This window comes from Brachyhypopomus gauderio, chromosome 10 (assembly GCF_052324685.1).
Source record: "Brachyhypopomus gauderio isolate BG-103 chromosome 10, BGAUD_0.2, whole genome shotgun sequence".
Taxonomy (NCBI): domain Eukaryota; kingdom Metazoa; phylum Chordata; class Actinopteri; order Gymnotiformes; family Hypopomidae; genus Brachyhypopomus; species Brachyhypopomus gauderio.
Window position 1 is genome coordinate 7,566,979 of NC_135220.1, and position 27,891 is coordinate 7,594,869.

Genomic DNA, 27,891 nt, shown 5'->3' on the forward strand with positions numbered 1-27,891 from the left:
GGCCTTTACTACCGCCACTTGCATCCGTGTTAACCGTGTTAAGGTAATTTGTAGACGGTGTCTTAGACGTTGTAGCGGTCACAATAGTACATTTTAAATAACATGTTGTCTACAACTTAAAATATGTATATTCCTGGCGTAAACAAAGTTGTAGGTATTTGTTTTGTTTGCCAGAAATGTGAATTTGCGCATTTTTGCACTTTTGCTGATACTGTCTTAAAATTATTGAAGAAAGAATTCCGAATATGCGAACGTGAAACCAACTTTACCGCAGTCCCCCATTGACCGGGTAAGATACCCTTTTGTAGAATCATTATTTCGTGTTATTCTTATTATCTTCAATATCCCAAATACAATCACCCCTCCTAGCGGCGTGAAGCCTTAAATCCTAGAAGCCTTAAATCATTATGGTAGGGATACAGGTGATGGTATCCTTCATCTCTGCATTAGTTTTCAAATAAAAGCTACACGTGATTACGCCGATACGGCAATCCCCGCACAAGGCTTAAATGGCTACTGCAGCATGACTAAACCAGTATGGTAGAAAGAATTACACTGCAGCAGGAAATAAAGGACAAACTCCTAAATAGACAGAAGATTTAATAACAACATAACCATTTAGATTTTCTATAAATACAGAAACACATAAAAATATATATTACTGAAATGTCGTGAAAATAATCAGTATTTCTAAGATACTAAACTAACATATTAGGAACTTATGAATCTTAGAATGTGGAAAAACAACACATTACCACAGTATTATTCTACATCAGAATCACCAACACCTGATCATTCATTTCAAAACATTCATATTTATCAAATAATTTCAACATTTTGATATGTTGGAAACTCTTATTGAACAGCAAAGAATGGTATCAAATAAGTTCTATGAAATGTCTTATAAATAACAGCTCCCACAATCACCATTCTGAAGATTTACATTACACACTTCCAAACTGAGCTGAACAATGTCTGTAAATATATTTGTGGTTTAATTACATGGATCTTTACACAATTATATGAATCAGTGAAACTGAGTCCGTTTTGGGGTCTCCTTGCACTTAGCGCTTCACTGATTTCCTTGAAGCAGCACAGTAGATCTGTCTCACAGGGTTCCTGTGTCCTTTCAGCAGTGTAACAGCAAAGACAGGACATGTGAGGGAGACAGGCCCAACCCACAGGATGCGCGAGGGAGACAGGCCCGACCCACAGGACGCGCGAGGGAGACAGGCCCAACCCAAAGGACACGCGAGGGAGACAGGCCCGACCCACAGGACACGCGAGGGAGACAGGCCCGACCCACAGGACACGTGGAGGAGACAGGCCCGACCCACAGATGGGACTGAATACAAGCAACATCAGCATTGTTACATATGTTATATATCCACAACGTTGACATGCCATGAAAAATGCAGAAACAACACAGCGTTCACTTGGCTATTTCAGATACAAGGCCTGTCTCATGTATTAGCAGCAACAAGTAGTGAGAGTAATGACACTCCCTGTGAAGATCTGGGATGTTTTGAGACAGGTAACAGCCAACACTGGCCAAGAAGAAATACCTCACATGAAACGTGAACATGGCTGGCTAACAATGTAAGTGGGCAGGGAGCAGCTAGCATGGCGTTGCTGGGATAACGCTAGCCGGCATTCATTCTTGCAGTTGTAGTATATTTGGTGAAGTGAGCTGATTGTGATGCTACACAGTACACAGGTGTACTCCTGACTGCTGAGTGCAAACTGAGCTTTCATTAGACATTTTAAGTTACTTAGGTCCACTTCAGCAAACTTCACGTCACTAAAAGAAAAACAGTAAAATATAAGGTTAGTGTTTGTTCAAGGGAAAGAGGACAAAGGTTTATGCTCTCATGAATGGTGCTGCAATCCATATGACACAGGCCATTTTGTGTTGTAGAAGAATCACTGTATTAAAATGTTTTAAAATGAGTTTTTGAACAGACATGTCTCATGACATGGACAATTACAAGCCTGCTGAATATCAGTATTACAGTGAAATAGCCAGCAGTGATGTAATAAAGTATCAGAAGAACAGTGTTACAAAGTACCACATGTAGTGACACACTGAGGGTTATGGAGTCAGTAAAACAAAGAAACACATTACATTACAAGCTTGCTTGAGTCTACATGTTTGTGGCAAAGTAAACTAAGTAGACACTTGAGATTCTGTTGCCTAGTCCAGAATGGCATCTGCTCACCAAGTAAACACCAAGCACTGACTCAGCAGTGCTGGTTTGGGTGAAGACACTTGGGTGGATGCTGTCCTCTGTCCTGTGTCCTCTGTCCTCTGTAGCCAGAGTTGAGCTGGAGGTCTGATCATGACATCTGCTGCCCCAGATGTTTCTTTTGTTCAATCATAAAAACAGATTAAATCACAGAATTAGATGGGCCAAGTAATGTGGCCAAGTCTCATAATCTGAAAGAATGGATACACAGTTGGTTTCTATCATATTAATACAGATTACTGGGTGTAGGTGTTGAAAACCACCTGGTGTCTGTGCTTTCTTCCTGATCAGGCCTAATGTCATCCAGCGATGAGATGGTAGACATAGTAGCAGTCGAAATGGATGTGTTCAAATTAGTAGAGCTCGGAATAACATCTGGTTTCAGACATAAGCCCAAACCTGCCATGGAGAGCCAACAGCAAGTCAAAAAATGCAATGTGATTGTGCTTTGAAGTGTTAAAATGGGAGCTGTAGTTCAAACTCAAGTGTCACAGGCTTTCAGTAAACAGATCATCAAGTCATTGGGGATCAAATTACAGATAAAAGACTGCTCATGCAAGGAGACGTTTTGCAAAGAATCTTTAAATTTGATGCAACACATCTTATGCAAATATGTGCAATGCCTCTTGGAATGTGCCTGTGTCAGGCACCTGGAAATGTGATGCCTGTGTCATCCAGGTTTTCCAGACTTTGCGCCTTCCTTTCCTCGCTGATCTCTTCCTTGACAGTTGAGAGCACTTCCTGTGAAGCCGACCTGGTTGGCTGGATGGAGTTCCTCTTCCTGCGAGTGGAGGTGCCTCGGATGGCTGCTTCCAGCAAACAAAAGGGCAGAGGTCAAGCATGCAAAGAGGTGACATCATAAAGGGAGGAAGGTTACATTTGGTCATTCTAAGATTATTTAATACATACATATAAGTATACAAGTATATAATAATAATAATAATAATCTTTATTTGTATAGCACCTTTCATACATACATGTAACTCAAAGTGCTTTACAGAATAAATAAATAAAAAAACATTAAATGGAAGCAAAGAATCTAAATATAATTTGGGTTCAGGTCGCGAGAGAATGAGGAAGCCGGCACTCACATGGAATCTTTTTAAACACAGTGCCACCCATAAACTTCAAGAACCTGTCAGCATAGAAATTTGGTCTGTGGACAGACACCGTGTCCTACAAAACAGAACAGATGTGGTCTAGTGTGAACCACAGAAATTACACACAAACTAATGTGCAGTATTAAATGTATTTAAACAAAATTTAAATATAACAACTTACACCATCATGTACAAGGGCTTTCCATGAGTGCTCGACCTTTTTGACAAATCTTTTTGACACAGACAATAAACAGTTAACAATATGTTTACCGGCTCATTACATTATGGTACATTTAATGTCCATATATCGTGGTTAAGTTCACTTTCTAATAGAAAAGCCATGAATAGAACAGAAATAGAAATGCCATGTTTCTTTCTAATAGAAATGCCATGTTCCTTTTTTACTCTGAATTCTATGTCATGATTCTGTCTTTGATGACTCATACCTGTAAGACTGTAGAATGTCAATAATTCCCAAAAAGATCAGCAACTTTTCATCCTTGTCTTTAGCCGGGATTCCACCCATTCTATACAAACGAAATATGTAACCGTTATAATAAAATTTATTTTTGAAATAAAATATGTTTATTATTCATATTCATCAATATTTCCTCCTAATATGTTTGGGTTTTTATGCATCAGATTTCTGTGAGAGGGACTGATGCATCAGACACTGTAGGATGGTTTTTGCCTTGTGGCCAATTTTTTTAAAATCTTACTGTCCTTTAGCACTGCTAATTCTCATGTAGCACACACAGTTTTTTTCCCTGTAGACATTTGTGTTAGGAAATTTTTGTTTCTAAATAAAGTATCTGTCTGTTGGCTTTATGCAAGTGAGAGTGTGTTGAAGGATGTACACTAGCTTCAGTTCATGATTGGTTAATGAACTTAAACTTCAGTTCATGATTGATTATTGCGCACCATCTTCTGTTCATGATTAATAATTACGATTAGTAATTATGTGAAAAAGCCTGTGTGTGGGTCAGCACTTTTGGGAAGCTACTGATGATGCAGTTTAACTCACGTGTCATGGTCAGTGTCTGGGAGTGGCTCAGCAGGCTTGCCTCCCCCCTGGATGGACTCCAGGGCAGTCGAGTAGAGAACCTTCTGACCACCCTGGCGCCGGCTGTCTCCCTTACCTCCTCTGTCTCTCAACTTTCTGTTCAGCACATGTATTCCCAGCAGCAGGCTGTAGTCCATAATCTTGAAGCTCTCCAGCACCTTATCATGTGACAGCAACAACAGTATGAAAACACAGCATCAGCAACAAAACTGTGATGTCACAATATCATCAACAAAACCATGACATCACAGCATCACTGACAAAACCATGACATCATGACATCAGCAAGACAACACTACACAGCATAAATACTTTGGTCTTTATCTTTGTCTTATCACCCTTATTTCGCTGATCTCCAGCTCCGTAACATAGAAACAAACGTAAATCTAGCCACATTGGGCAAGACTGCATAGATTACCCTTCATATGTGTAATAAACTACTCTTTTTAAACATGTTTCTGATTGGTGTTTGGATCATGGCTACTTTAATATTTCATAAAATCATTAGTGATATTAACTAATGATTAACTAACTAAGGTACTTTGTGAAGCAACCTTTATATATATGAAATACATACATCATCATTAGGACTGAATTTTTTTGAGAACCAAGAAAAGCAAGGTTATGTCTTGCCTCAAAAAACTTTCAGCCGATTGAATGAATCACTGAATCATTTGGCATGATTCTGCATGATGGGTTTTTCTGCCTGAGACTGGTTCAATAAGTTCCTTAATCATTCATAAGCATTGCTATGTGTGTAAGAGAGATGAACAGAAGATGAAAACTCCTGTATCCCACCGAACAGCTCTCAGTATAATCAGCTCCATTAGAATAACCCAGGCCTGCCCTGATTTTATTAGGTCATAACAAGTTCCTTTTTTGGCAACACTGTCACTTCTAGGCTATAAAACAACCTGTGCCATACATCAAATGACTTGTGATGTAAGTGGCTGAGTCTCTATCACTGTAGTCCAGATATTATGGAGCATTACTTTGGCCAGGTTTGGCCACTCAGTCGTGTTCCTCTGAGGCCTCTTTGATACTGCTTGACCTTCAGGCATTTTGTGGCAATGGTAAGAAATGTATTACAACAGCTGAATCTGTCTCATTCAATCTGCTATTATCTGCATTTAAAATGAACAGATCCAAAGCACTGGTATCAGCACCAGTCTCCAGACAGAGATCCTTGATAAGTACTGATCCTATAAGTACCGAGCTGCTGAAGATCAAGCCTAGAGCTGTCCTGGCCATGTACTACTATCACAAACACTTGCTTTCCTTCTTTTATATGATTCATTTCTAGGCTTTTTTTCTGTGCAGTCAAATGCATCTGATTTATTTGACTTCCAGTGACATCGGCACTGAAAACTGACCCGGCAGTCTCGCTGCAGTGTCTTCATGAGTGCACTGTATGTGTCGGCATCAAAGTGCAGGCCCTCTGGGTGCATCTCCTGGAAGTCCAGGTCCTTGAAGGTGGGCAAGGCCTTGGCTCGCTCCCTGCGAGACGCACGCCGCTTGTACGTGGAGCCCTTCAGATCATACTTGTAGTGCATGGTCACAGAACGGGGTAGGACATTGTTCATCACAACGAGCCGAATGCTGACTCCTCCACACTGGATGCAGTACAGACCATAGAACTTGGGCAAGAGGGTCCTGGGATTCTGGTTCAGATTCTGCAACAGGAAGAAGCATATAAGTTGTTAAAGCCAATTGTGCAATGACATTCCACCTAAAGATTGACTGTGGTTGTGATATAGACCAACCAAAGGAAACCACTTCCTCCCTAAAAACACCATAGCTTCCATCTATTCTTTACCCGAAACCTCCCTCCAGATATGTGTGATGAGCTTAAATGTGTATGTGCTAAATAACAGACAGCCAAGGTTTTACTCAAGGCAGTTACTTTACAAAGACTGAGATTTTTGCAGAGTAAAAAATGTTAAGAGCATTTGGTTGTACAATATAAAGACACAGGATCGTTTCTCTGGTTTTGCATGTGGTAATGCCCTTGGAACATCAAAACATTTTTCTTTTAGCAGTATAGGCTCCCTTGGTACGGTCCGCTGTGTATGTTTGTTGCTGTGCTGTTGTTGCCTCTCCCACTTGTTAGCATTCGTCATGTCAGTCTTTGTTTTCAGGAATAAATGTTATTGTTGAAGCTGTCTCTAGAGTTGAGCCATCTACTGCCACCGGGGGGAGCTCACGAGCCAGCTCACGTCATCGCAATCAGCAGTGATGACCTGCAGTTGTCTATTCCCCTATTTAAGGAAGGCAGTTGCAGTGTCTCACTGCTGAGTTGTTTGTAGCCTCTAGCTATGTGCTTGAAGCCAGCCTCTTTGGTAGAGTGTTGCGTTCCACAGTGTCTCCTCACCATGTTCTTTCTCTCGCTCCCCATTTGTTCAAGTGCTTTCATTTCTGTGCCACTTCCTGCCTATCTCAAGTTGTCCTTCACTGTTTGTTCTGCTATCCAGCTTTGTTGGTTATTTTAGATTTTTTTGTTTGTGCTTTTCCTTAGTTTTTTCTTGAGTCCTTTCACGTATTGAGGTTTTTTTCCCTTGTACTTTCTTTCTCTTCTCTCATTTCCCACCTTGTTTTGGCAGAGGCTTTCGTTCCCCATTTATTTTGTGGCTTGGCATGTGGATTCCAAGTGTTAAAACCCTGCAGTGTTTAGATTGCTGTTCTAACCACCTCATCACAGAACAACTCAGCCTGAACAAAGATCCAGACACTCCACAACAGATGGAAGAGCTAAGGGCAGTTATGTCCAGACATGGACAAATGCTTGGGAGGCACGAGCAAACACTACAGCAGATTTTAGAGCAACTGCAGAATATGGTGGTGGCTGTGCAGTCGCTGAGCCAACCAGGGCGACTTCACTAGTCCCCCTATCAGTTTTCCTCCTGCTGACACCCCTGCCGTGGTGGCTCGGGTCGAACCTGTCCTGCCGTCTCCCACATATTACTATGGGGACCCTGAGGAGTGTAGGGGTTTTCTACTCCAATGCTTGTTGATATTTGAGCAACAGCCCTCACACTTCCCCTCAGACATGCTTCTCTTGGGTAAAGCACTGGCGTGGGCCAAGCCTGTCTGGGAAAACTAGCCTGAATTACCAGCCTTTTACCATCCTGCATCAGGAGGAGTAGTGGGGGCTCGATTGCTGTGGATTCGCCAGTGCAAGCGGTCCATAGTGGATTACTTGCTGGAGTTCTGCATGCTGCCAGCAGAGCACGGTTGGGGTTCCAACGCTCAGTTTATCGAGAAGGCCTCAGTGAGAAGCTTAAGGATGAGTTAGCTGTATGTGAGCCACCCTCCAATATTGAAGCCTTTATTGAAATTTCTGTAAGGTTAGATAACCAGCTTCGTGAGCGTAGACAGCGGTAGCAGTCCCAGCACATGCCTACCATCAGTACTGCCAAGACACTGCTTCCTGCTGATGCTGTGGAGTGTTTTTTCAAATTTTGTGCTTGTTTTTCAAATTTGTAATTGAGTTCTTGCAGGAGTTTTCATACGTCCTGTCATATGTAGTGCTTTCAGCCGATAAGGTGATTATAGTTGGTGATTTTAACAGCCATTTTGAAAATTTATGTGACTCTTTTAGTATAAATTTTCAAACAATTCTTGATTCAATAGGTATCACTCAGAATGTGGTGGGTCCTACGCATAATTGTAGTCATACTTTAGACTTGGTTTTATCATTTGGTATTAACATATCCAGTTTAGCAATTCTTCCTCAGAGTAAGACCGTTTCTGACCACAGCCTCATAACGTACGAATTAAATTAACGTAACGTAAATTAGAGCGGAAATGGCGATCTACTAAGCTGGAAGTATTCCACTGTGCCTGAAATTATAGCATTATTGAATACAAATGGGCACTCACTAAAGCACGCTCAGCACACTTAGCCTCACTGATCGAGAATAATATAAACAATCCTAGATTTCTTTTTAATACTATTTCTAAACTTACAAAAAATCAAGCAGGCGCAGAACCTCAGATTCCAGTAAACCTCACTAGTAATGTATTTATTGATTTCTTTGATAAGAAAATAGAGAATATTAGACAAAATATAAAACCTTTTACTAGCAGTCCAACTGGCTTTGGTTGATATTGATGTAAATTTTTCATTGGGAGAAACGCTTGATGCTTTTCATTAGGGGTGACCTGCAATAGTCGCTGATTCGACTATAGTCGACTATACCCCCTAGTCGACTATGAACGTCATAGTCGAATGTACCATTCTAACTGTATGGGGGTGCCCAAGGATGAAGCTAAGCATTAGTTGTTACATGAAATGTCTTTGTTTTCGTTATATATAGCCTTTTGTCAAATAAAAATCATCCTAATTTCTGTTAATAAATATTTAAAAATGATGTTTGCGCATTAACAATAGGCATCTTCCTTACTACACATTAATAAATTACACCCTGCAGTTGCACAATCCAAATGAGCAGAGCTGAACACACTACAGAATACACGCAGTATCTGCCGAGATTATAATGGCTACTAAAAAACTTCAAAAGTATTTTGAAAAACAAAGATGAATCAAACAAAGTAAAGTGCAAGTTATGTCATCAACGTCTTTCATTTCGCACGACAACAACCAACATGGCATACCATTTAAAACGTTTGTCGTTTCGGTCGTGTCGTCTCGTCCTATAAACATTTTTTGTTGTTGTTTGCTTTTAAACCCCGTTACTTGAACCTTTCCTTGTATTTTTTGCTGTTGTGTGGCAATTTTAATATTTTCAGGCAGGTATATTTTATTTACAATATTTTTGACATTTTGCACAGTGCCTGTCTGACAGTTCGATATGCGCACTGTGCACTGACGGTTAATGTTCTCTAAAGTTTCATAAAAAAATAAATAAAAGCTGAATAAAGCCAACCTACCATGTTTATTAATTTATCTGAGTGTTTTAGGTTTTTACTTTTGAAGAGGAAAAAAGTCCTGAATGAGAACGAGATCCCGTTTAAGGTGCTCTTAAAAAAAAAAAAAAAAAAAAAAAAAAAACCAGATTAGACTATTAGTCGACTAAAGGGAAAAGCTGACGAATCAGATTCGACTATGAAAATCCTTAGTTGAATACACCCCTACTTTTCATCCACACCCACAATCAGAATTAGAGAAAGAAACTTCTTCATTAAATTGTACTAGCACACTCGATTCGGTTCCCTCGAAATGATTAAAAGAGGTATTACCAGTTGTAACTGAACCTCTTCTAGCTGTAGTTAACTCATCCATTACAATAGGTCTGTAACGTAGCTCGCGCTAAGGAGCGAGGAGACGGACACAAACGCTGAGGAGAGCGAGATTTATTAAAGGAAATTCCATAATCAGAGTCGTAATAACTGGCGCAGGTCATATTGGGAGGGCAGTCCAAACATGAAATGTACAATGGCATATCAACGGGCACGGAAAACAACAAGGTGGACTAACTAAGGGAGAACAGGCAAAACACACGGGAGACGGATAACACAAAGGCGCAAACTTACGAACAGCAGGATGGACTAGGCACAGGTATGAACAAATCACAGGCATGAACAAAAAGACCGATACGGACATGGGAGACACAGGGACTTTTATACACAGAACTAGACAAGGATCAGGTGCAAACAATGACGACAGGGGCGTGGTAACAAACGAGGAATCACGGAGACAAACGAGCAGGGCGGGATAAACAAGCAGGGAATACAGACATGAGGGAACCCAGAGTGACAGCTACGAGAGGGGGCGTAGCCCTACGTGACAAGGTCACATGCCCAAATCTTGTAAATTGTCAGTTATTAAATCTTTGATCAAGAAACCAAATCTTGATCTGACTGTGCTATCTAATTATAGACCCATTTCAAACAAATCATTTATATCCAAGATTATACAAAAAGCTGTAGCCCAGCAATTATGCCTACATCTGCATAGGAATCACATATTTGAAAAGTTCCAATCTGGATTTAGGTCCCATCACAGTACTGAAACAGCACTAGTCAACGTAATAAATGATCTCCTCCTTGCCTCAGATCAAGACTATGTATCTCTGTTAGTGCTTCTTGATCTTAGTGCAGCTTTCGACACAACAGATCACGGGATCTTGCTAGAACGGTTAGAACGATGGGTTGGAATCTCAGACACAGCCCTTTCATGGTTTTACTCTTACTTAACCAATTGCTATCAGTTTGTAGAGCTCAATAATATTCCATCCAATCGTACAAAAGTGAAATATGGGGTCCCAACAGGCTCCATTTTAGGACCACTATTATTTACATTATATATGCTACCATTAGGCATAGTTATAAACAAACATGGTGTCAATTTTCTCTGCTATGCAGATGACACTCAACTTTACATATCAGCCAAACCTGATGACAAACTCAGTTTAGGAAAAATTGAGGCCTGTGTAAGAGATGTTAAATGCTGGATGTCTCTAAACTTCCTCCAACTTAATGAGGATAAAACAGAAGTTCTCCTTCTGGGCCCTAAGGCCGCAAGACAGAAAATTCCAGATCTAATGCTTAATCTCGAAGACTACCCCATTACACCTGGCACAGTAGCCAAAAATCTAGGCATCATACTCGACTCTGACCTTTAATTTAATAAATACGTAGATAATACTACTAGGATAGCTTTTTTACATCTCCGCAACATTGCCAAGTTAAGAAATGCCTTATCACAGCAAGATGCAGAAAAATTGGTGCACGCCTTTGTTAGCTCCAGATTAGACTACTGTAACGCATTACTGCCAGGATGCTCAAATAGGAATTTAAATAAGCTTCAAATAGTTCAAAATGCCGCAGCCAGAGTTCTGACTAGAACTAGAAAATTTGATCATATCAGATGAGTCCTATCAGCCCTGCATTGGCTCCCAGTTAAATTCCATATTGATTTTAAAATTATTTTATTGACTTATAAAGCACTGCACAGGCTTGCTCCTGAGTACCTCCAGGAACTTATTTCCTATATTTCCTATTATGAACCCCCACGTTCACTAAGATCACAGGGTGCTGGCCTTTTCTTAGTTCCAACGATTAATAAGGTAACAGCAGGGGGAAGAGCCTTTTCTTGTAAGGCCCCCCAGCTTTGGAATAAACTTCCAGAATGTGTCTGGGACTCTGACACAGTCTCAGTCTTTAAGTCTAGGTTGAAAAGCCACTTATTTAGTTTAGCGTTTGATAAATAATATGCCCCCTTAGATAAAGGTATACAGATCCAGGGGTTCATAGGTGAAGGGTGTCTCATGATGCTCCCAATTCTATATTACCTTCTGGTTCTGCCTTTTTCAGCTAGGCTGTAATAATTTCATTTAATGCCGGAGTTGCTGCCACACTCCAGAAATGTTTATAATCTCATCTCTCCTGTATATGTCCTTATACAGAGCTAATTTCCCGTTTTATCTTCTCCACATGGCTGCCCGCCTACTCGAGGAACACTGAGATGAGGAGAGACGAGCCTTTCCATCTCGGGCCGGCCACCTCCTGCCTAACCAGATATGATGGAGGACCAACCCACTACCCTGACTAACCAGTGTGGATAATGAATAAAGGATGATGGATAGGACTAAACAGAAATTACATAAAGGACTCATGTATAACATTACCAACCATCAAGATATTTGGAACTGTACAGGAATTACATAAGGAACTCGTTTATAAATCTACACCAAGATGGACTTTATCCCTCACATCTTTTCCTTCTTTTCTTTTTTTTTCTCTCTCTCTTTAAATTGTCATGGTGACCGGCGTTGGCCAGAGGAGGATAGGTTCCCCACCTCCTGAGTCTTTAAGTCCTCATGCCCTTAGGGAGTTTTTTCTTGCCACTGTCGCCCTTGACTTGCTCACTGGGGGCTTGGACTCTGACACTTGTAAAGCTGCTTTGTGACAAAACTGTTGTAAAAAGCACTATCTAAATAAAATTTCATGGAATTTGATTGAAGTGTATAGACCAGGGGTCGGCAACTGGCGGACCGCGGTCCGTATCCGGACCCGAACGCAGTCCTGTCCGGACCCAATCTCATTCCTGATTAACTGGATACGGACCCAAAAAAAACATATTTATTCATTTTGACGGGAGAATTAATTTTAAACCGGAGTATTTATTTCAGGGCTATTGAAAAAAACACTCCGTCACGAGTGTTATGTTCACCACCCCAGCTCAACAACTTGCGTTCGCCACCCCCCGGACCTCAGGTGACAGCTATCTGCCAAAATTGGACCGCGGACAAATTTAGTTGAGTACCCCTGGTATAGACTATCATGGAAAAGCAGCCTTATTGAATATAAGCATGCCCTCATATGGCAAAATCCTCATACTTATCGGCCTTAATAGAAAAACATATAAACAATTCATGACTCCTATTTAAAACTTTCAAGCCTTACGAGGAGCCATTAACAAATAAATTCACTAATCCCACTAGAGTGTAGCAGTAACAATTTTATGAAATTCTTTAATAATAAGATTGATAAAATTAGGGAATAAATTAGTGCTATCTCAGAGCCTGCCAGCATGCAAATACACCTTGACAGCTGTCTGGTCAGCTCTGATGCCCTGTTAGAGTCCTTCTCCCCAATTGGTAATGAGGAGCTTATTTCACTGGTGGAATCTGCTAAGCCCTCCACATGCATACTAGATGCAGTACCAACCTATCTACTTAAAAAATTACTGCACAGCAATGTAGAACCTTGGCTTACTATAATGAACTATTCTCTGAGCCTGGGCTACATTCCCGGTTCATTTAAACTAGCAGTCATCATGCCGCTAAATAAAAAACCTGGTCTTAATCTTCAGGAACTGCCCAACTATAGGTCAATTTCTAATCTGTCATTCATATCCAAAATTTTAGAGAAAGTAGAACTCTGTTCCTTTTTACAGACAGAACATGTCTTAGAGATATTTCAGTCTGGATTTAGACCCCATCATAGCACTGAAACGGCACTTACTAAAGTACTGAATGATCTCTTAATTTCCTCTGATAAAGGGCACATTTCTTTTCTCATACTGCTAGACCTCAGTGCTGCTTTTGACACCATTGATCACAATATCCTACTTAATTGGCTGGAGACACTCATTGGCATAAGAGGTCAAGCACTCTCCTGGTTCAGGTCCTAACTGACAGATCGTTACCAATTTGTACTAGTAAATTACAAATGCTTAGAGCATTCTAAGGTAAAATATGGTGTCCCACAAGGATCTGTACTGGGCCCCATATTATTATCCTTATATATGCTACCACTGGGCACCATCATTCATAGGCATGGTATTAGCTTCCATTGCTACGCAGATGATACTCAGTTGTATATATCTTCCAATCCGGATGATATCACTACTCCTCTCAAGATTGAGAACTGTGTCCAGGACATTAAAAACTGGATATCGTCTAATTTTCTTCAACTAAATTCCAATAAAACTGAGGTGCTGATTATTGGGCCTAAAGCTGCTAGAAGCAATTGGGCTGATAATTCCCTCACCCTAGATGGTTTTTCAGTAACACCTAAATCTACCGCAAAAAGCATAGGTGTTACTATTGATTCGGATCTTTCATTTGACACACATATATGCAATGTCACTAAGGCTGCCATTTTCCAATTACGTAATATCGCCAAAAGCTGAGACATTTACTTTCATTAGCTGATGCAGAGAAGCTGGTCCATGCTTTTGTCTCGTCAAGATTGGAATACTGTAATAGTCTTCTAATTGGATGTTCTAAATAGTCCATAAAGAAGCTACAACTTGTTCAAAATGCTGCAGCTAGAGTCCTAACTAAAGCTAGAAAATTTGATCAAATTAGTCCCACTCCCACGGCATTACACTGGCTTCCGATTAAATATCGAATTTAATTTGAAATTCTTCTGTTAACCTATTAGGCGTTAAATGGTCTTGCCCCACAATTTCTGAATTTCTCCTAGTTCCCAAAATTTGTATGACTACAGCCGGAGGCAGAGCTTTCTCCTTTAAAGCCCCTCAATTATGGAATAGCCTTCCAGCTCCAATCCGAGATTCTGACACAGTTCCAATCTTTAAATCTAGACTTATGACTCGCCTATTTAATCAAGCCTTCAGCTAATATTCCCCTTGTGAGGTGTGGGGCTCGGGGGCCCCCAGACGTTGAGATTTCTGGTAATCTGAGATGTTGATGCTGTCTTCCAGTTGTGTCATGGCATCACTCAGTTGTGACAATGACTTGACAGGAAGGCAATGTCTCAGTGAGCCCTCATGACTGTGGTCACCTCCGAACCCCTCCCTTTAGTTAGGGTTGCCAACTCTCACACATCGAGCGTGAGACACACGCATTTGACTGTCTTCACACGCTCTCACGCCATACATCCGATTTCTCACGCCAAAAAAAATCTAGTTTATTTACCTCTGATCAATATCTATGATTCAATGAATTACTAGTTCACTCTGGTGCCAACCACTCGCAATATAACTTAATTTGTGTCCATTTTACAATTTACGTTTGCCACCCCTCGTCAGCAATTTACACTCGAACCCCCTCCAGGTTCAAATCTCACTCCAAATCTCTTGAGAAGTTGGCAACCCTGATGTACGTTTAAATCAATGATGGTTTAAATAGATGTACACACACTCAGTCTGTATTGTCTATCTTTTTGCACGCTTCTACCCAAGACAATTGCATGCAAGCACCTACAAGCACCTGGGAGATGGTCTGGCTTACCGGTGGATGTACTGATGCTGGGGTTGGATGTGCCATTTCCGCAAGAGGATGTGCTGATGCTAGCTCCTACCTGAGGCTCACCATCTACACCGAAGGGACTTTGACTACTTGGCCGGGGAACAAGGACCTAAACTTTAACTGTAGAACCATCCTGCGCACCACGGACTTGTGCTAACGGGCCGTCCAATGGAGGATGGGTTCCCATTTGAGTCTTGGTCCTCCCAAGGTTCCTTCCTAATCCGCACCATCATAGGGATATTCTTCTTGCCACTGTTGCCTTTGGCTAGGGATCTGGACCCATACTATTGTAAAGCTGCTTTGTGACAACATGTGTTGTGAAAAGCGCTATATAAATAAATTTGACTTTGACTTTTTCATAGGTAATTCATAGGTAGTTTTACCAAAGTCAAGACGAGCAGTTGTCTGTTCCGGCAACAGACCAACTTACAACTCTTGCTCCTGCACTCCTGGTTTTCGCTTAGCTTCTCTGTCTTGTCTCAGAACCCTGATGCTGCTCTTCAAATTTTAAACAAAGAAGATGGATTTGATTAAGTGGCCTGTCAATGCAATTGGCACAATTGGCAGACTGTTATTGTGGCTGTCAGTAAAGCTCGGATTCGATCATGAAGGGTCTCACTGCTCTATGTGCGAAGTTGGATCAATTGGAAGACCACTGACTTAAAAGGAGTTTCACGTGCTCAAGGACGGACTTCTTGCTAAATTCTGCATTCTCGTTTATCTACATTGGCACCAAAACAAAATTCTCCCTGAAGGTCGTGGTTTTAGTTACCTGCTCCTTCCCCCACACAGAGACTGTCAGAGATGGCTCTCGCCTTCCACCGCAAACTTTGACACAAAAACTGTATGCCAGGCCTCTGGCTCCCCCCTCCCCATCTGAATGAATCACACATTTCTCTGCTTGACTGTCTCTGTTATCAATGCTTGTATGTGCTATGGGGATTTTTTGTGTGCTCACACTGTTGTCCTGTTGTAAAAATAATCTGTGGTCATATGTTTTTGTCTCCTCCTAATGTTATCACTCTATGTTTCTCCCCCACCCTGGGGAGCTTGCGGCGCGTCTTAGATGCAGTGGCTGCTCTGGGCTCCCGGTGCTTTAACACTGGACCCCAGGGAAACACTGGCTACGAAACACGAGGGAAAGAGAGAAAACAGGCAGGGGTGGGGCCAAGTGTGACGTGTGATTAGAGATATATTATCTATATCTCTGGAAAGCTCTAAAAACTGACGTTATGGGTGTTATCCCTTGAGACAGCGTGATTTGGCAGGTGTCATTTAAAAGTGTGATAAATGAAAGGTTGGTGGTACAAAGCCGATGACTTCCGACGGCTTGTAGTCACTCGCAGTGGCAAGAGCCACTCACTAGTTGATAGCTGATACTGCGGCTTTTAATTCAGTGTTGATCATCATCAGATCTTGTCTAAAGATCTTTTTTTCTGTTTATTTTCTTCACTACTGGTTACAGGCTAAGCTAAATAGCTAACTATCTACTGTCTACCACTGTAGATTCACATACCCTCCTATAATCTGAATTAGACGTTATCGCTAAACAGTATTTTGAACTAGTCATTTAGAGCTGTCTAGCTGAATGTCGGCTAGTATCTTTCACTCAGCATAATTTTCAAACAAAAGTTATGAAATTTTTATGAAGTTTTAAAATCTGTAATTTTACTTGTTTGAGTGCTTTTTAAAACATGTTGAACCACAGCATAGAGGCTACAAATTCAAACTTCTATGCAGCCTTTCAATACATCTTTAACCTAAATATTTAAAATGCTACGATAGCCTACGATATTACTATCTGCTGACGTACTACACTTTCCCGCTCAGTCTGTCCCTCGCTTTCTCTTTCACAAGCCTGCATCTCTGGCTGCTGCTCTCCCTGTCTGCTGCTGCTGTCTTCACCTACAGAGGATGCGGAGGCTACAGCAGCGAACATGTCTGTGATTTTTACACATTTTGTAGTATCTACATTAGACTCTTCAATTTCTTTGTGAGTAACTTCTCCGCACCCCCCTTTCTGCCGCTTCTGTTGCTCCATGCTGTCTCTCCTTTAACAACGTGCTCAACACTGAACGTAGCGGGAGCAGAGACAGTATATATATGGTCTCTGAGCGGGAGTTACAGCGGACCATGCAGAGAAAGGCTGGGGCCGCTTTCATCCTATATCCTGATTGGTTCAGTCCACTGTCTATATTGAAGATGGGCCAATGGGCCGCCCCCTCCAAATTGTGGGCCGGTCTCTTAGAAAAAAAGGGTAAGGGAAAAAAAATCCATCGGCCCCTGAGGACCGTCGACCCACGGGGCAAATGCCCGGTATGCCAGATTACCCGTCCAGCCCTGTTTCTGAGTGGCACAGAGGCCACTTTCATGCTGTTTACTTGCTACTTACATGCCAAACAGGGGCTGCACCCTGTTTTATGATTGGCCAGATGCAGTTAGATTAGCTCAGAGTTTGTTTGCTCATCCTAAGTATCCTGGATGCTTTCCTGACCCAAATTTCAACCTGAACCTGAATTTCGACCTGAACCTGAATTTCACAGACATTTTCCAAGTAATAATGGTTTCAGATTCAGGTTCTGGTGACACTGAAAAAGCTCCATATTAGGGGCTCCAGCGATTACAGCCAGTTGTTTACCGGGATCCAGAGCACCGGACATTAGTGGCAACCTTAGACTGTTAGCCAATAGGAGATATTCGAGGATAGTCATACAGTTGTGATCAAATTTATTCAACCCCCAATGCTGCGAAGGGTTTTATGGAATTCAGTGCACATTTGTAATTGTGTTCATAATGAAATCTTACAAGGACTTGTTAAAGAACTAAATGCAACTAAGATAGCATCATTTTTTTTGTCATAAAGTATTAAATGGCCTTTTTGTGATTTCTTCATTGACACAATTATTCAACCCCTTTACGACTACCACTCCTAAGAACAGAGGTTCATTCCAGTGTTTTCCATCAGGTATTGAAAACATCTGTGGATGTCAACGAGCAGCAATCAAGCATGATAAGCACCAATTAGGCAGATTTAAAAGGACTGTGATACTCAGCTCCTTCTAGACATCTACTGGTGTGTTTCCAAGCATGGTGAAGGCAAGAGAATGGTCCCAGAAGACAAGAGAAGAGGTTATTGCTCTTCACAAGAATGGCAATGGATATAAAAAGATTGCGAAGTTGTTAAATATTCCAAGAGACACTATCGGAAGTATCATTCGCAAGTTCAAGTTAAAGGGCACAGTGGAAACGTTACCTGGTCGTGGCAGAAAGAAGATCCTGACCGCGACTGCTGTGCGCTACCTGAAGCGTAATGTGGAGAAAAATCCCCGCGTGACTGCTAAGGAACTGAAAAAAGACCTGTCAGATGTGGGCACTGAAGTTTCAGCTCAGACAATAAGGCGCGCACTGCATAACGAAGACCTCCATGCCAGAACGCCCAGACGCACCCCCTTGCTGACTCCAAAGAACAAGAAAAGTCGACTGCAGTATGCCAAAAGTCATGTGGACAAGCCACAAAGGTTTTGGAACAGTGTACTGTGGTCAGATGAAACTAAATTAGAACTGTTTGGGACAATGGACCAGCGCTATGTTTGGAGAAGGAAGAACCAGGCTTATGAACAAAAGAACACCTTGCCTACTGTGAAGCATGGCGGGGGGTCAATTATGCTTTGGGGCTGTTTTGCTTCTAATGGTACAGGAAAGCTTCAACGTGTGCAGGGTACCATGAATTCCCTTCAGTACCAGGAGATCTTGGAGGAAAATGTGATGGAGTCAGTCACAAACCTGCGGCTTGGGAGACGTTGGACCTTCCAACAGGACAATGATCCGAAGCACACATCCAAGTCCACTAGAGCATGGTTGAACATGAAAGGCTGGAACATTCTAGAGTGGCCATCGCAATCACCAGACTTAAATCCAATTGAGAACCTCTGGTGGGACCTAAAGAAGGCAGTTGCAGTGCGCAAGCCTAAGAATGTGACTGAACTGGAGGCTTTTGCCCATGAAGAATGGGCTAAGATACCCATAGGTCGCTGCAAGACACTTGTGTAAAGCTATGCTTCACGCTTGAAAGCTGTCATAACTGGAAAAGGATGTTGTACTAAGTACTAAAAAATAATGTCACTAGGGGGTTGAATAAAACTGATAATGATGTGAGCACAGTAAAGACATTTGTGGTTATTCCATCATAAATATTATGTTATGTTTGTCTAATTTATAAGTGCCTCTTTGATATAATTGTAAATAAGATGACTGAAATGATCAAAATCAATGTCAAACTGGCCAAAACACTTTATTTCAGTGGGGGTTGAATAAATTTGATCACAACTGTATAAAGCATTGCACAGGCTTGCTCCTGATTAACTCCAGGAATTTTTCTCCTATTATAAACCCCCACATCCACTAAGATCCAGAATGTGACTGGGACGCTGACACAGTCTCAATCTTTAAGTCTAGGTTGAAAACATATTTAGTTTAGCATTTGGTAATTAATGTGCCCCCTTAGATAAAGGTACAGATCCAGGGGTTCATAGGCAAAGGGTTTCATGGTAGACTGGGGCGCTGGTTCTGTCATCCTGTCACTGCACGTGGTCACTCAAGTTTGTTGACAGCGTAGTGGATGGGTGCCAATGTCTCATAATGCCCCAGGTCTGTGCTACCTTCTGGTTCTGGTAATAATTTATCACCACACTGCCACACTCCCACACTCCAGAAATGTTTAAAAATACCCCTGTCCCGCATTTTTCTTTTTCCAAATGGCTGCCCGCCTACCCGAGAAATACTGAAACAAGGAGAAATGAGTATCCCAAGGTCATACACCCACTGAGCGCAACTATGATGTAGGTGACTAAGAGGTTCTGGTGGTCAAACTGGCACTGAAGGAGTGGAAGCACTGGCTGGAGGGTGCCAAACACCCATTCCTGATATGAACTGGCCATAAAAATTTGGCATTCCTCTAGCAAGCTAAGAAACTCAACCCTAGACAAGCTAGGTGGTCCCTGTTCTTTGAATGTTTTAACTTCACCCTATCATACCATCGCAGGTCCAAAAACGTCAAGCTTGATGCTATCTCCCGCCTGTGGGAGCTATCCTCAGAATGCCAAGTCCCTGAGATCGTGCACCCTCTTGACAAGATTGTAGCACCCATTCACTGGGACATAGAGATGGGCATTAATAATGCATTGGTCCAGGATCATTGGCCTCATCATTCGCTGCCCATCTTGACACACTCTCGAATTTGTCTGACGTTGCTTTTGGTGGCCTGGTATGAACCAAGCCATGGGGACTTTTGTGGCTGCCTGCAAGGCATGTTTCTGCAGGCCTCACATTCCAAGCCTTTCACATGCTTCACCTGCTTCCTTCTCGACCCTGGTCTCACCTGTCCATGTACTTTATCACCGGAATGCCCAGGGCAACACAGGTATTGTGGTTATCATTGATGTGTTCTCCAAGGCCAGTAAATTTAAAGACTTGCTTAAGCTCCCGTCGGCTTGGGAGACAGCTACACCTCTTTTGCAGCACATTTGGTTTCCCCCTGTATGTGGTGTCAGATCAGGGGCCCCAATTCACCAGTTTTGTCTGGGGTGCCTTTCTCGAACTCCAGGCCAGCCTATCATCCGGTCTTCACCCCCAGAGTAAAGGGCAGACCAAACGGTTGAACCAGGACCTGGAACAAACCCTGCGATGCCTGGCCTCCTTGTCTCTGGGCATATCACCTTCGAGTCCTTTTAAAGGTACACTTCGCAGATGTTCGCAAACCAGGAGGGGGAGGTGGCGGTGCCTGGGGCTAGGTCCCTGGTTTGATGCTGCCAACAGACCTGCCTGTTCCTCTCATGATAGATGGGGCTCTGGCCTACACGGTCCGTCATCTGCTGGATGTCTGCCTGGTTCTGGGGTGTGAGCAATTCCTGGTTGATTGGGATGGGTATGGGCCGGATGAACATTCGTGGGTTCCTGCTGGCCAGATCCTAGATCCCGCCCTTATCTGTGACTTCTGGTGGGATAGGGCGATTGATTTGGGCCCATGGGGTCTCAGGCCTGGGTCAGCAGTGATGACCTGCAGCTGTCTGTTTAAGGAAGGCAGTTGCAATGTCTCACTGCTGAGTTGTTTGTAGCCTTTTGTTATGTGCTTGCAGCCAGCCTTCTCTTTGGTACAGTGTTGCATTCACCAGTGTCTCGTCACCACGTTCTCTCCCTCGCTCCATTTGTTCTGGCCTATTCCTTCACTGTTCGTACCGCTATCCAGTTTTGTTGGTTATTTTGGGTTTTAATGTTTGTGCTTTTCTCGCTTTAGAGAGCTAGCTACTTTCCCTGGCATCCTTAGTTGTTGCTTAAGTTTCATGCATTGAGGTTTAGATGTACTTTTTTGTTGTTTACTCTGTTTTTTTCCCATATTGTGTACAGTGTTTTTCTTTTCTCTCATTTCCCGCCTCGTTTTGCCGGAGGCTTTCGTTCCCCATTTATTTTGTGGTTTAGCACGTGGATTCGATCCATTAGTGTTAAAACCCCCACAGTGTTTAGACTGCTGTTCTAACCATTGCGTCACAGTTGTGTTGCACCGTTTTCTTGGCTTATATTCCTTGCTCACCATGACAACTAATGAGTAATATCAAAGTTTAATAATGTATTATTCTTACCACAGTCAATTAAAATAGGAAAGGTAAAAAAAGTTAAAGTAACAGTAGTGTTAAAGTTAAAGTGGCAGTACAGAGGTGTCACTGTGGCTTACCATATAATAACCAGGAAGCAACTTCTGCAGGAACTCTGCCTCTTTGTGCTGCACAGTCTTGATGATAAATTCATCATCACTTGTTAAATAGAACCAGGAGCTACTTGCGCCCGGGTTAGAAAGTTCAATTAAAGGCTCTTTGCAAATTGAATACTGCAAAACAATAACACACAAATCATTAACCTGGTATAATATGTCTAATACTTCTAACCTAATAAGCCGACAAACACCTCAGTTACCTGATAAACACCTGAATTAATAACATGATAACACCTGAGTCAATAACCTGATAAATAACCTGAGTTACTCCTGATTCCAGGAGATTGCAGTAAGAGATTGCTGTGTGCCATGACAGTGTTCATCAGTGAATATTTCAGTTGACATTTAGATTTTTTTTGTTTGTTTTTTGTTTTTACATGCATGCATACCAGATAGTCGTCTGGTTTGATGCCAAACAATTCTCTGAAGTATCTGAAGGCCAGAGGGGCATAGGTTTTAAAGCGGAAGTCGGGATAGTGATGTGCTGGTGTCAGGTTGCTTCCTTCACTAACAGGGAAAACAGAATGATGGAATCACTACACAGTTACTCAGTCTTGGTGTTCAACGGGATCAGTAAATGCCGCCAAACACAAGACTGACATAAAATGTGACTGCAAAGATAACTGTCACAGTGAGCTAGAACACCCAGGCTAGAACAACAACAATGTTACATGTATATTCCATATATATATTACTGTAAGTGTTAACAGTAACACATGACAAACAAATTACTATTACCCTTAAAGAATACTGCAACGTTTACCTTATTAATCTTATAGAATAGAGTGACTTTAACTTTATGAACTTACTTAACTTATTCACCTCACTAAGCTAATTCACTGTATTAAATATTGTGCAGTGCTGCACACCTGGGCAGGAAGATGCTTTCCACCATATAAAAATCTTGCATGAGCACGTCTCTGTCTGGCGTTGAGGTGAGGCTACCCACAGTGTAGCCAATACCGAGCTGAATGGCTCCCTTCACCGCCTCCGCTGTCGGCTGAAAGTAAACACAGATGCACTGACAGAGACCACAGCCTGCTAGATGCTGCTTTTGCAATGCAGGTCAGACCAAGCTCTAGAGGAACAGGATGTTTCAAAGTGAGCTCATAGAACAAGGTGCTATCAGCAGCTCAGACACGGAGAGGAGGAAGTGCAGGAGCATGAGCAGAGGCCTGATCGTGCCTTTCCAAGAAACAGGGTCCTAGCAAAATGGAAGTTATTAGTCTGAAAATAAGCAGGTGTTGCTTCTAACAAAATCCCAAAGTTCTTCACACAATAGGCTATAGGACAAATATTTGCCAGTGGTAGCAAATTATAAAGAGCATTTTATAATGTATTATAATAAAGATTAACAGCAAATGATATGTTCATAGAAATTTTAAACAAAAAGATTTTTAATCTTGACTTGATAAAAATTATAAATGAAAAACTTAATTTGCTATAATGATTAAGATGACTTTAGTCCAGCAGTAGAATTGAGCATCGGGAACATGATGCTCAAATATTCTCAAATAGTCTTTTCATTGAAACAAATGGCATGCCTGGTATTTCAGCATTCTTTTACAGCTAAGTGCAGCTTTTTTAAGTCTGTGTGCTGGTCCAGCATGTCGCGTGCCAGTGATTATGCCTCAGCGTGCCAACGGTGGTTGCCGACCCCTGATCTAAACCAAAGAGCTTGAATAATATACATTCCCCATTAGACCGGCACTAAAAAAAGGATTTTGGACGTTTGTTACCACGGTCCCAGAATGATAGAGACCTTCAAGAGCAGTGTGTCAAACACATTCTCCATCCCCCTGTCCTTAACTACACATGTCTCACCACGATAACAGTGGCATGACAGTTAGTAACTATCAGTGTAAAAGCAACATAACATTTGAGAGTGAGAAGCAAAGAGTGGGAGATGCAGACATGAAGTTCCAATTAATTCCCAAATCGCTGAAAACTCGGAGGGGGGGGAGTTGGTCACGTGTCTGTGGATCATGTGTGTATATCGAATTAGCACAATGGAGCTGACACCAGAGACATTCACCAGAGACACGATTGTAAAGATTCTAGCAAAACTCCATCTTTAGGCCACATCAAATAGAGCATTTCCATTCAACCTGCTGTACCATCAAACATGAAAGCTACACCAGTGTGCAAAGTGTTGCATGCTCAGCATCTGGCTCACATGCTCAGCGAACTCATCAGCGATTGAGCTCTACCTTTTTGTGGTCCTTGTCTCCATTCCTCCGAGGCCCCTGACTCACAGTCTCACCTGATTGTGACATCTACAACAGCAATTAAAGATATGTCCAGTATGAAATACAGAAAACCCGAAAAAGGTCTACTTGAACACTCGGTATTTGGTATTCAAATGATTAATCTCGAAGTCCTTATCCAGTAACCAGTGTACAACAGAATTCAGAATGAGCTATGTGTTGAGTGTTCAAGATAAGGAGGAAGTGGCTCGTTCCTGTCCTCTGCAAAGATTACTGTTGAGCGACTCCTGAACGCATCATTCCAAAATAAGCAGGGCACATGTTGATTCAATGTTCATCTTTCATCATGTCACTGGTTTCCCAGTTAAGCAGAACTTTCACCTTCATATAAACAGGACTGCATTTTAACATATGACTCTGTTACTTTCCTTACCTTGTAAGATACTTGTTCCTTATTATGTTAGGACCATGGCATATCCAAAAAATTAACCTAGGAGTTCTACAAAGACAGAGAGAGACACCAACAGAAACATGAAAGTGTGAGCAACGACATGACTAAAACAGAAAGTGAAAATTAAAATCATCAAACATATATGTACCAGCACCAGAGATGAAGTGACAATTGAAATGAAGCTGTACAGGAAGCCTATGTGCAATGAATAGGAGGGGTTGGGGATGAAGAGTAGGGAAGGGTGGTGAGTAGGAGGGGATGATGAGTGGGGGGTGGATGGAGTAGGGGGGATGTGGGTGAGTGGGGGAATGATGCTGAATAGGAGGAAATGTAAATAAGTGAGGAAGGGGTGAATAGGGGCAAATGGGAATGAGTAGGGGGAGGGATGAGTAGGAAGGATGGGACTGAGCTGGGTGAGTGAGGATTAGTGGGGGTATGTGGGTCAGAAGGGCCAGATGGGGATGAGTGGAGGCAAATGGGAACAAGTGGAGGTGAAGGGGATGAGTAGAGGTAAAGGGAAATAGTGAAGGTGAAGGGGGATGAGTAGAGGTGAAGGGGGATGAGTAGAGGTAAAGGGAATGAGTGGAGGTAAAGGGGGATGAGTGGAGGTAAAGGGGGATGAGTGGAGGTAAAGGGAATGAGTGGAGGTAAAGGGGGATGAGTAGAGATGAAGGGGATGAGTAGCGCTGAATGGGGACAAGAAGAGGTGAATGGGGATGAGTAATGGTAAAGGGGGATGAGTGGAGGTGAAGGAAGATGAATAGAGCTGAATGTATACATGCCAGTATTTGTGAGGAAGGCTTACAGGTTATCACAAATTTTCTCATTCTCAGAGTAATGGAACTAACTGGAAAACAGAAACATTTGGTGCTCCAAACAATGAGATTGTAATGAAGATATGTCAGTTACAGATGAACACTTTGCCTTCTTAGCAACACCACAAATCTCATGTACAAAACCCTTTGATGTACAATTATTAATAATTAAAGCATTGAACACCTGACACACCCCATATATTTCCAAAGGAGCAGGAGACATGACAAAAGACTGCTGGGGTTTGTCCATGTTTTCTCCCCCACATATGGTAAACCATTTTCAGAATTAATCAAAACATGGGTTACAACAACATTTACATCACAGCTAATCTCTCTTTCTTCCATGTGAACAAAGTAAATTGGGTTCTTGGACTATGTCTGACATCAAAGACAAATTATATCATATAAGTAATATCATATAATTGCATCATACTGACCTTAAATGTATAGCTACACAACAGTTGCTGGCTTTAAAAATGTCAGGAAGTTTTTTTTTTTATGGTCTACACTGTTTACTGTAATCTATGATATTAAGGCAGATCAGAAACATTTCCCCTCATAATCTTTTTGGGAATGGTCTATTGTTTGGTGCAGACTCCAAACCCCACCCACCAAATAAACAAACACATTCAACAAAGTATACAAGATCGTAAACCAGTGTAACCAGTATAACCAGTGTTTAAGATCTCTGTATGTTACACAGGACACCACACACAGGTTGGAGGGATAAAGAGCACACAATTCCACATGATAAATAAAATAATATTCAACGAGCTATAAAAGACAAAAACAATGCATATGTATGGTGGAATGAACTGAAAATATTTATAATAACTAATTAAATGAGAAGTTTTGGGTTATACCAACTCATCATCAAACCAACACAGCAGCAAAACCCGCATCAAAAAAGCATCAAGTCCCACTCTGTGATCAGGTTATTGAGCCTTCCTGCAATGATTAATGGCCTTGTGGACTTTCAAAAATGTAATGACTGCAAGTGATCAGAAACAAGCAGGTGCTGGTATATGTGTGCCAGTAGGCTATATGTCTCAGTAAGTGAGCATCAGTAAGTGAGAATGAAAGCGTTAGCCAGACTGTTGTTTTAAAAGGAGCTTAATTATGTATATGTGGTTTTCCCTTCAAAGCCTTTGTTACTGTTTTGTATATTCAGAGCAGTAAGAATTTAAGAAGGCTTCAACATCATAATTCCTGATACAAACGTCAAAGGCTGAATACCAGAAACAGCGAGACAAAGATTTCTGCAAATGTTATAATCACAGCTCAAACATCTTTTTAATGTTATCACACATACACAAACTGCCTGGAGACAAACACCTCCTTATGGCTAAAACACGGAGAAAGGGCTATTGGTCGCGCTGGAATTGATTGATGTTTGCATTTGGTGGGACCAGGAGGGGCACACAAATGACAGCTGACGCAGAACCAATCATGTCACGCCCCTCAGATCAAGTTAGTGAAATGGCACCGTACCCAACACTAAAATGGAAGGTGGAAACCAATGTAAACATTGTGTATTAACAGTAGACAATGATAAATCTTTAGACTTAAATAGATTCCACTGTTTACAACTTACAGCTTACAACTTTCAGAAAGGAAAACACATTAATATTTCGGGCAGATTTATCAGACGACCAAAACATTCGTCGTATTCTGTCTGAACTTGCTCAAGGTCTGGTTATTACTCTGCTTCCCGTCTTATGTGACAGTCCTAGTTCGACGTCCTAAGGAATCGGGGAAGCAGCTTATGCACGAACGAATGATTTCGTGCTTGCAATTCTGCATGTGGTCATATTCCTCTGAAACATTATAGCGCCTAAGACGGTTAGATAGATTGCAAACACTGACGGCGAAACTCCAGCTCCACCCGTATTTACGAGGAAGTGACTAGTTCATTTAATTTCCCTCCATGAAGTCTCCAAACACATTTTCCCTATGGATGTTTTGTTTATTGAGATTAGTGAGATTATTATATACCGATATGTTCCGATTTATTGATTTTAAATCAACTGTCTAATTATTTTATAGCGATCTTCTAAAAATTATGTATAATTTGATAACAGAGTGCAGTATGTGCAGGTATTAAAGTTACTCACCGGTCTCATGACAGTTCTCTTTTCGAGAGAACTGAGGAACGAACTTATGAAAATCTATATAAAATAGATTCTCTCTTTTCGAGAAAACTGAGGAACGAACTTATGAAAATCTATATAAAATATTACCGCGTATCCATTCTAGATTGCGAACGGTGCTTAAAATAAACGGCCTATCGCGCAACCATTTGTTTTTCGGTGAATCTGGTTCCGAGTTGATATTCAGCCCTATCGTGCCTGTCAAAGCTGTCTCCGCCCTCGTGCACGGGCGAGGCGCTAAACAAGATGCCTACAAATTTGCCACGAGAAGAGACACCTTTTACAAAAGTTTTGAATTATTTAACACGTTGCTATTTTATGAAAGATAATTTATATTATAGGTCACCAGATCTTATAAAACTTGTTCTGTCTACCAAAATGTCTACTGTACGATTAGATCTAAAAATAGTA

At 41.6% G+C, this 27,891-nt stretch overlaps 1 protein-coding gene across 5 annotated transcripts; it reads right to left on the bottom strand.

The window, feature by feature from the left end:
• Window positions 1-583: 583 nt before the first annotated feature.
• On the bottom strand, window positions 584-27,836 carry pip5k1ba (phosphatidylinositol-4-phosphate 5-kinase, type I, beta a). 5 transcript variants are annotated; one of them, XM_077019152.1, is made up of 16 exons: window positions 27,445-27,836; window positions 26,643-26,827; window positions 24,498-24,563; window positions 24,068-24,133; window positions 22,727-22,857; window positions 22,247-22,364; window positions 21,819-21,971; window positions 5,783-6,082; window positions 4,371-4,567; window positions 3,793-3,873; window positions 3,528-3,576; window positions 3,338-3,422; window positions 2,897-3,052; window positions 2,510-2,645; window positions 2,220-2,364; window positions 584-1,801 (listed from the first exon to the last, which is right to left on the bottom strand). In XM_077019152.1, the coding sequence occupies exons 4-16, from the start codon at window positions 24,131-24,133 to the stop codon at window positions 1,799-1,801; spliced, it is 1,620 nt and encodes a 539-aa protein (XP_076875267.1). In that variant the 5' UTR covers window positions 24,498-24,563; window positions 26,643-26,827; window positions 27,445-27,836; the 3' UTR covers window positions 584-1,798. The 5 variants fall into 5 exon arrangements, with proteins under 5 accessions (XP_076875267.1, XP_076875266.1, XP_076875265.1 ...); XM_077019151.1 differs by having other exon boundaries at window positions 25,321-26,827; XM_077019150.1 differs by having other exon boundaries at window positions 25,298-26,827.
• Window positions 27,837-27,891: the final 55 nt, after the last annotated feature.

Coding starts and splice junctions, on each gene's coding strand:
- pip5k1ba (XM_077019149.1), bottom strand. CDS start 24,133: ATGTCACAATCAGGTGAGACTGTGAGTCAGGGGCCTCGGAGGAATGGA. Junction 21,972..22,246: donor TCAAACCAGACGACTATCTG/GTATGCATGCAT, acceptor ATTGTTTTGCAG/TATTCAATTTGCAAAGAGCC. Junction 2,365..2,509: donor GAAGAAAGCACAGACACCAG/GTGGTTTTCAAC, acceptor ATTGAACAAAAG/AAACATCTGGGGCAGCAGAT.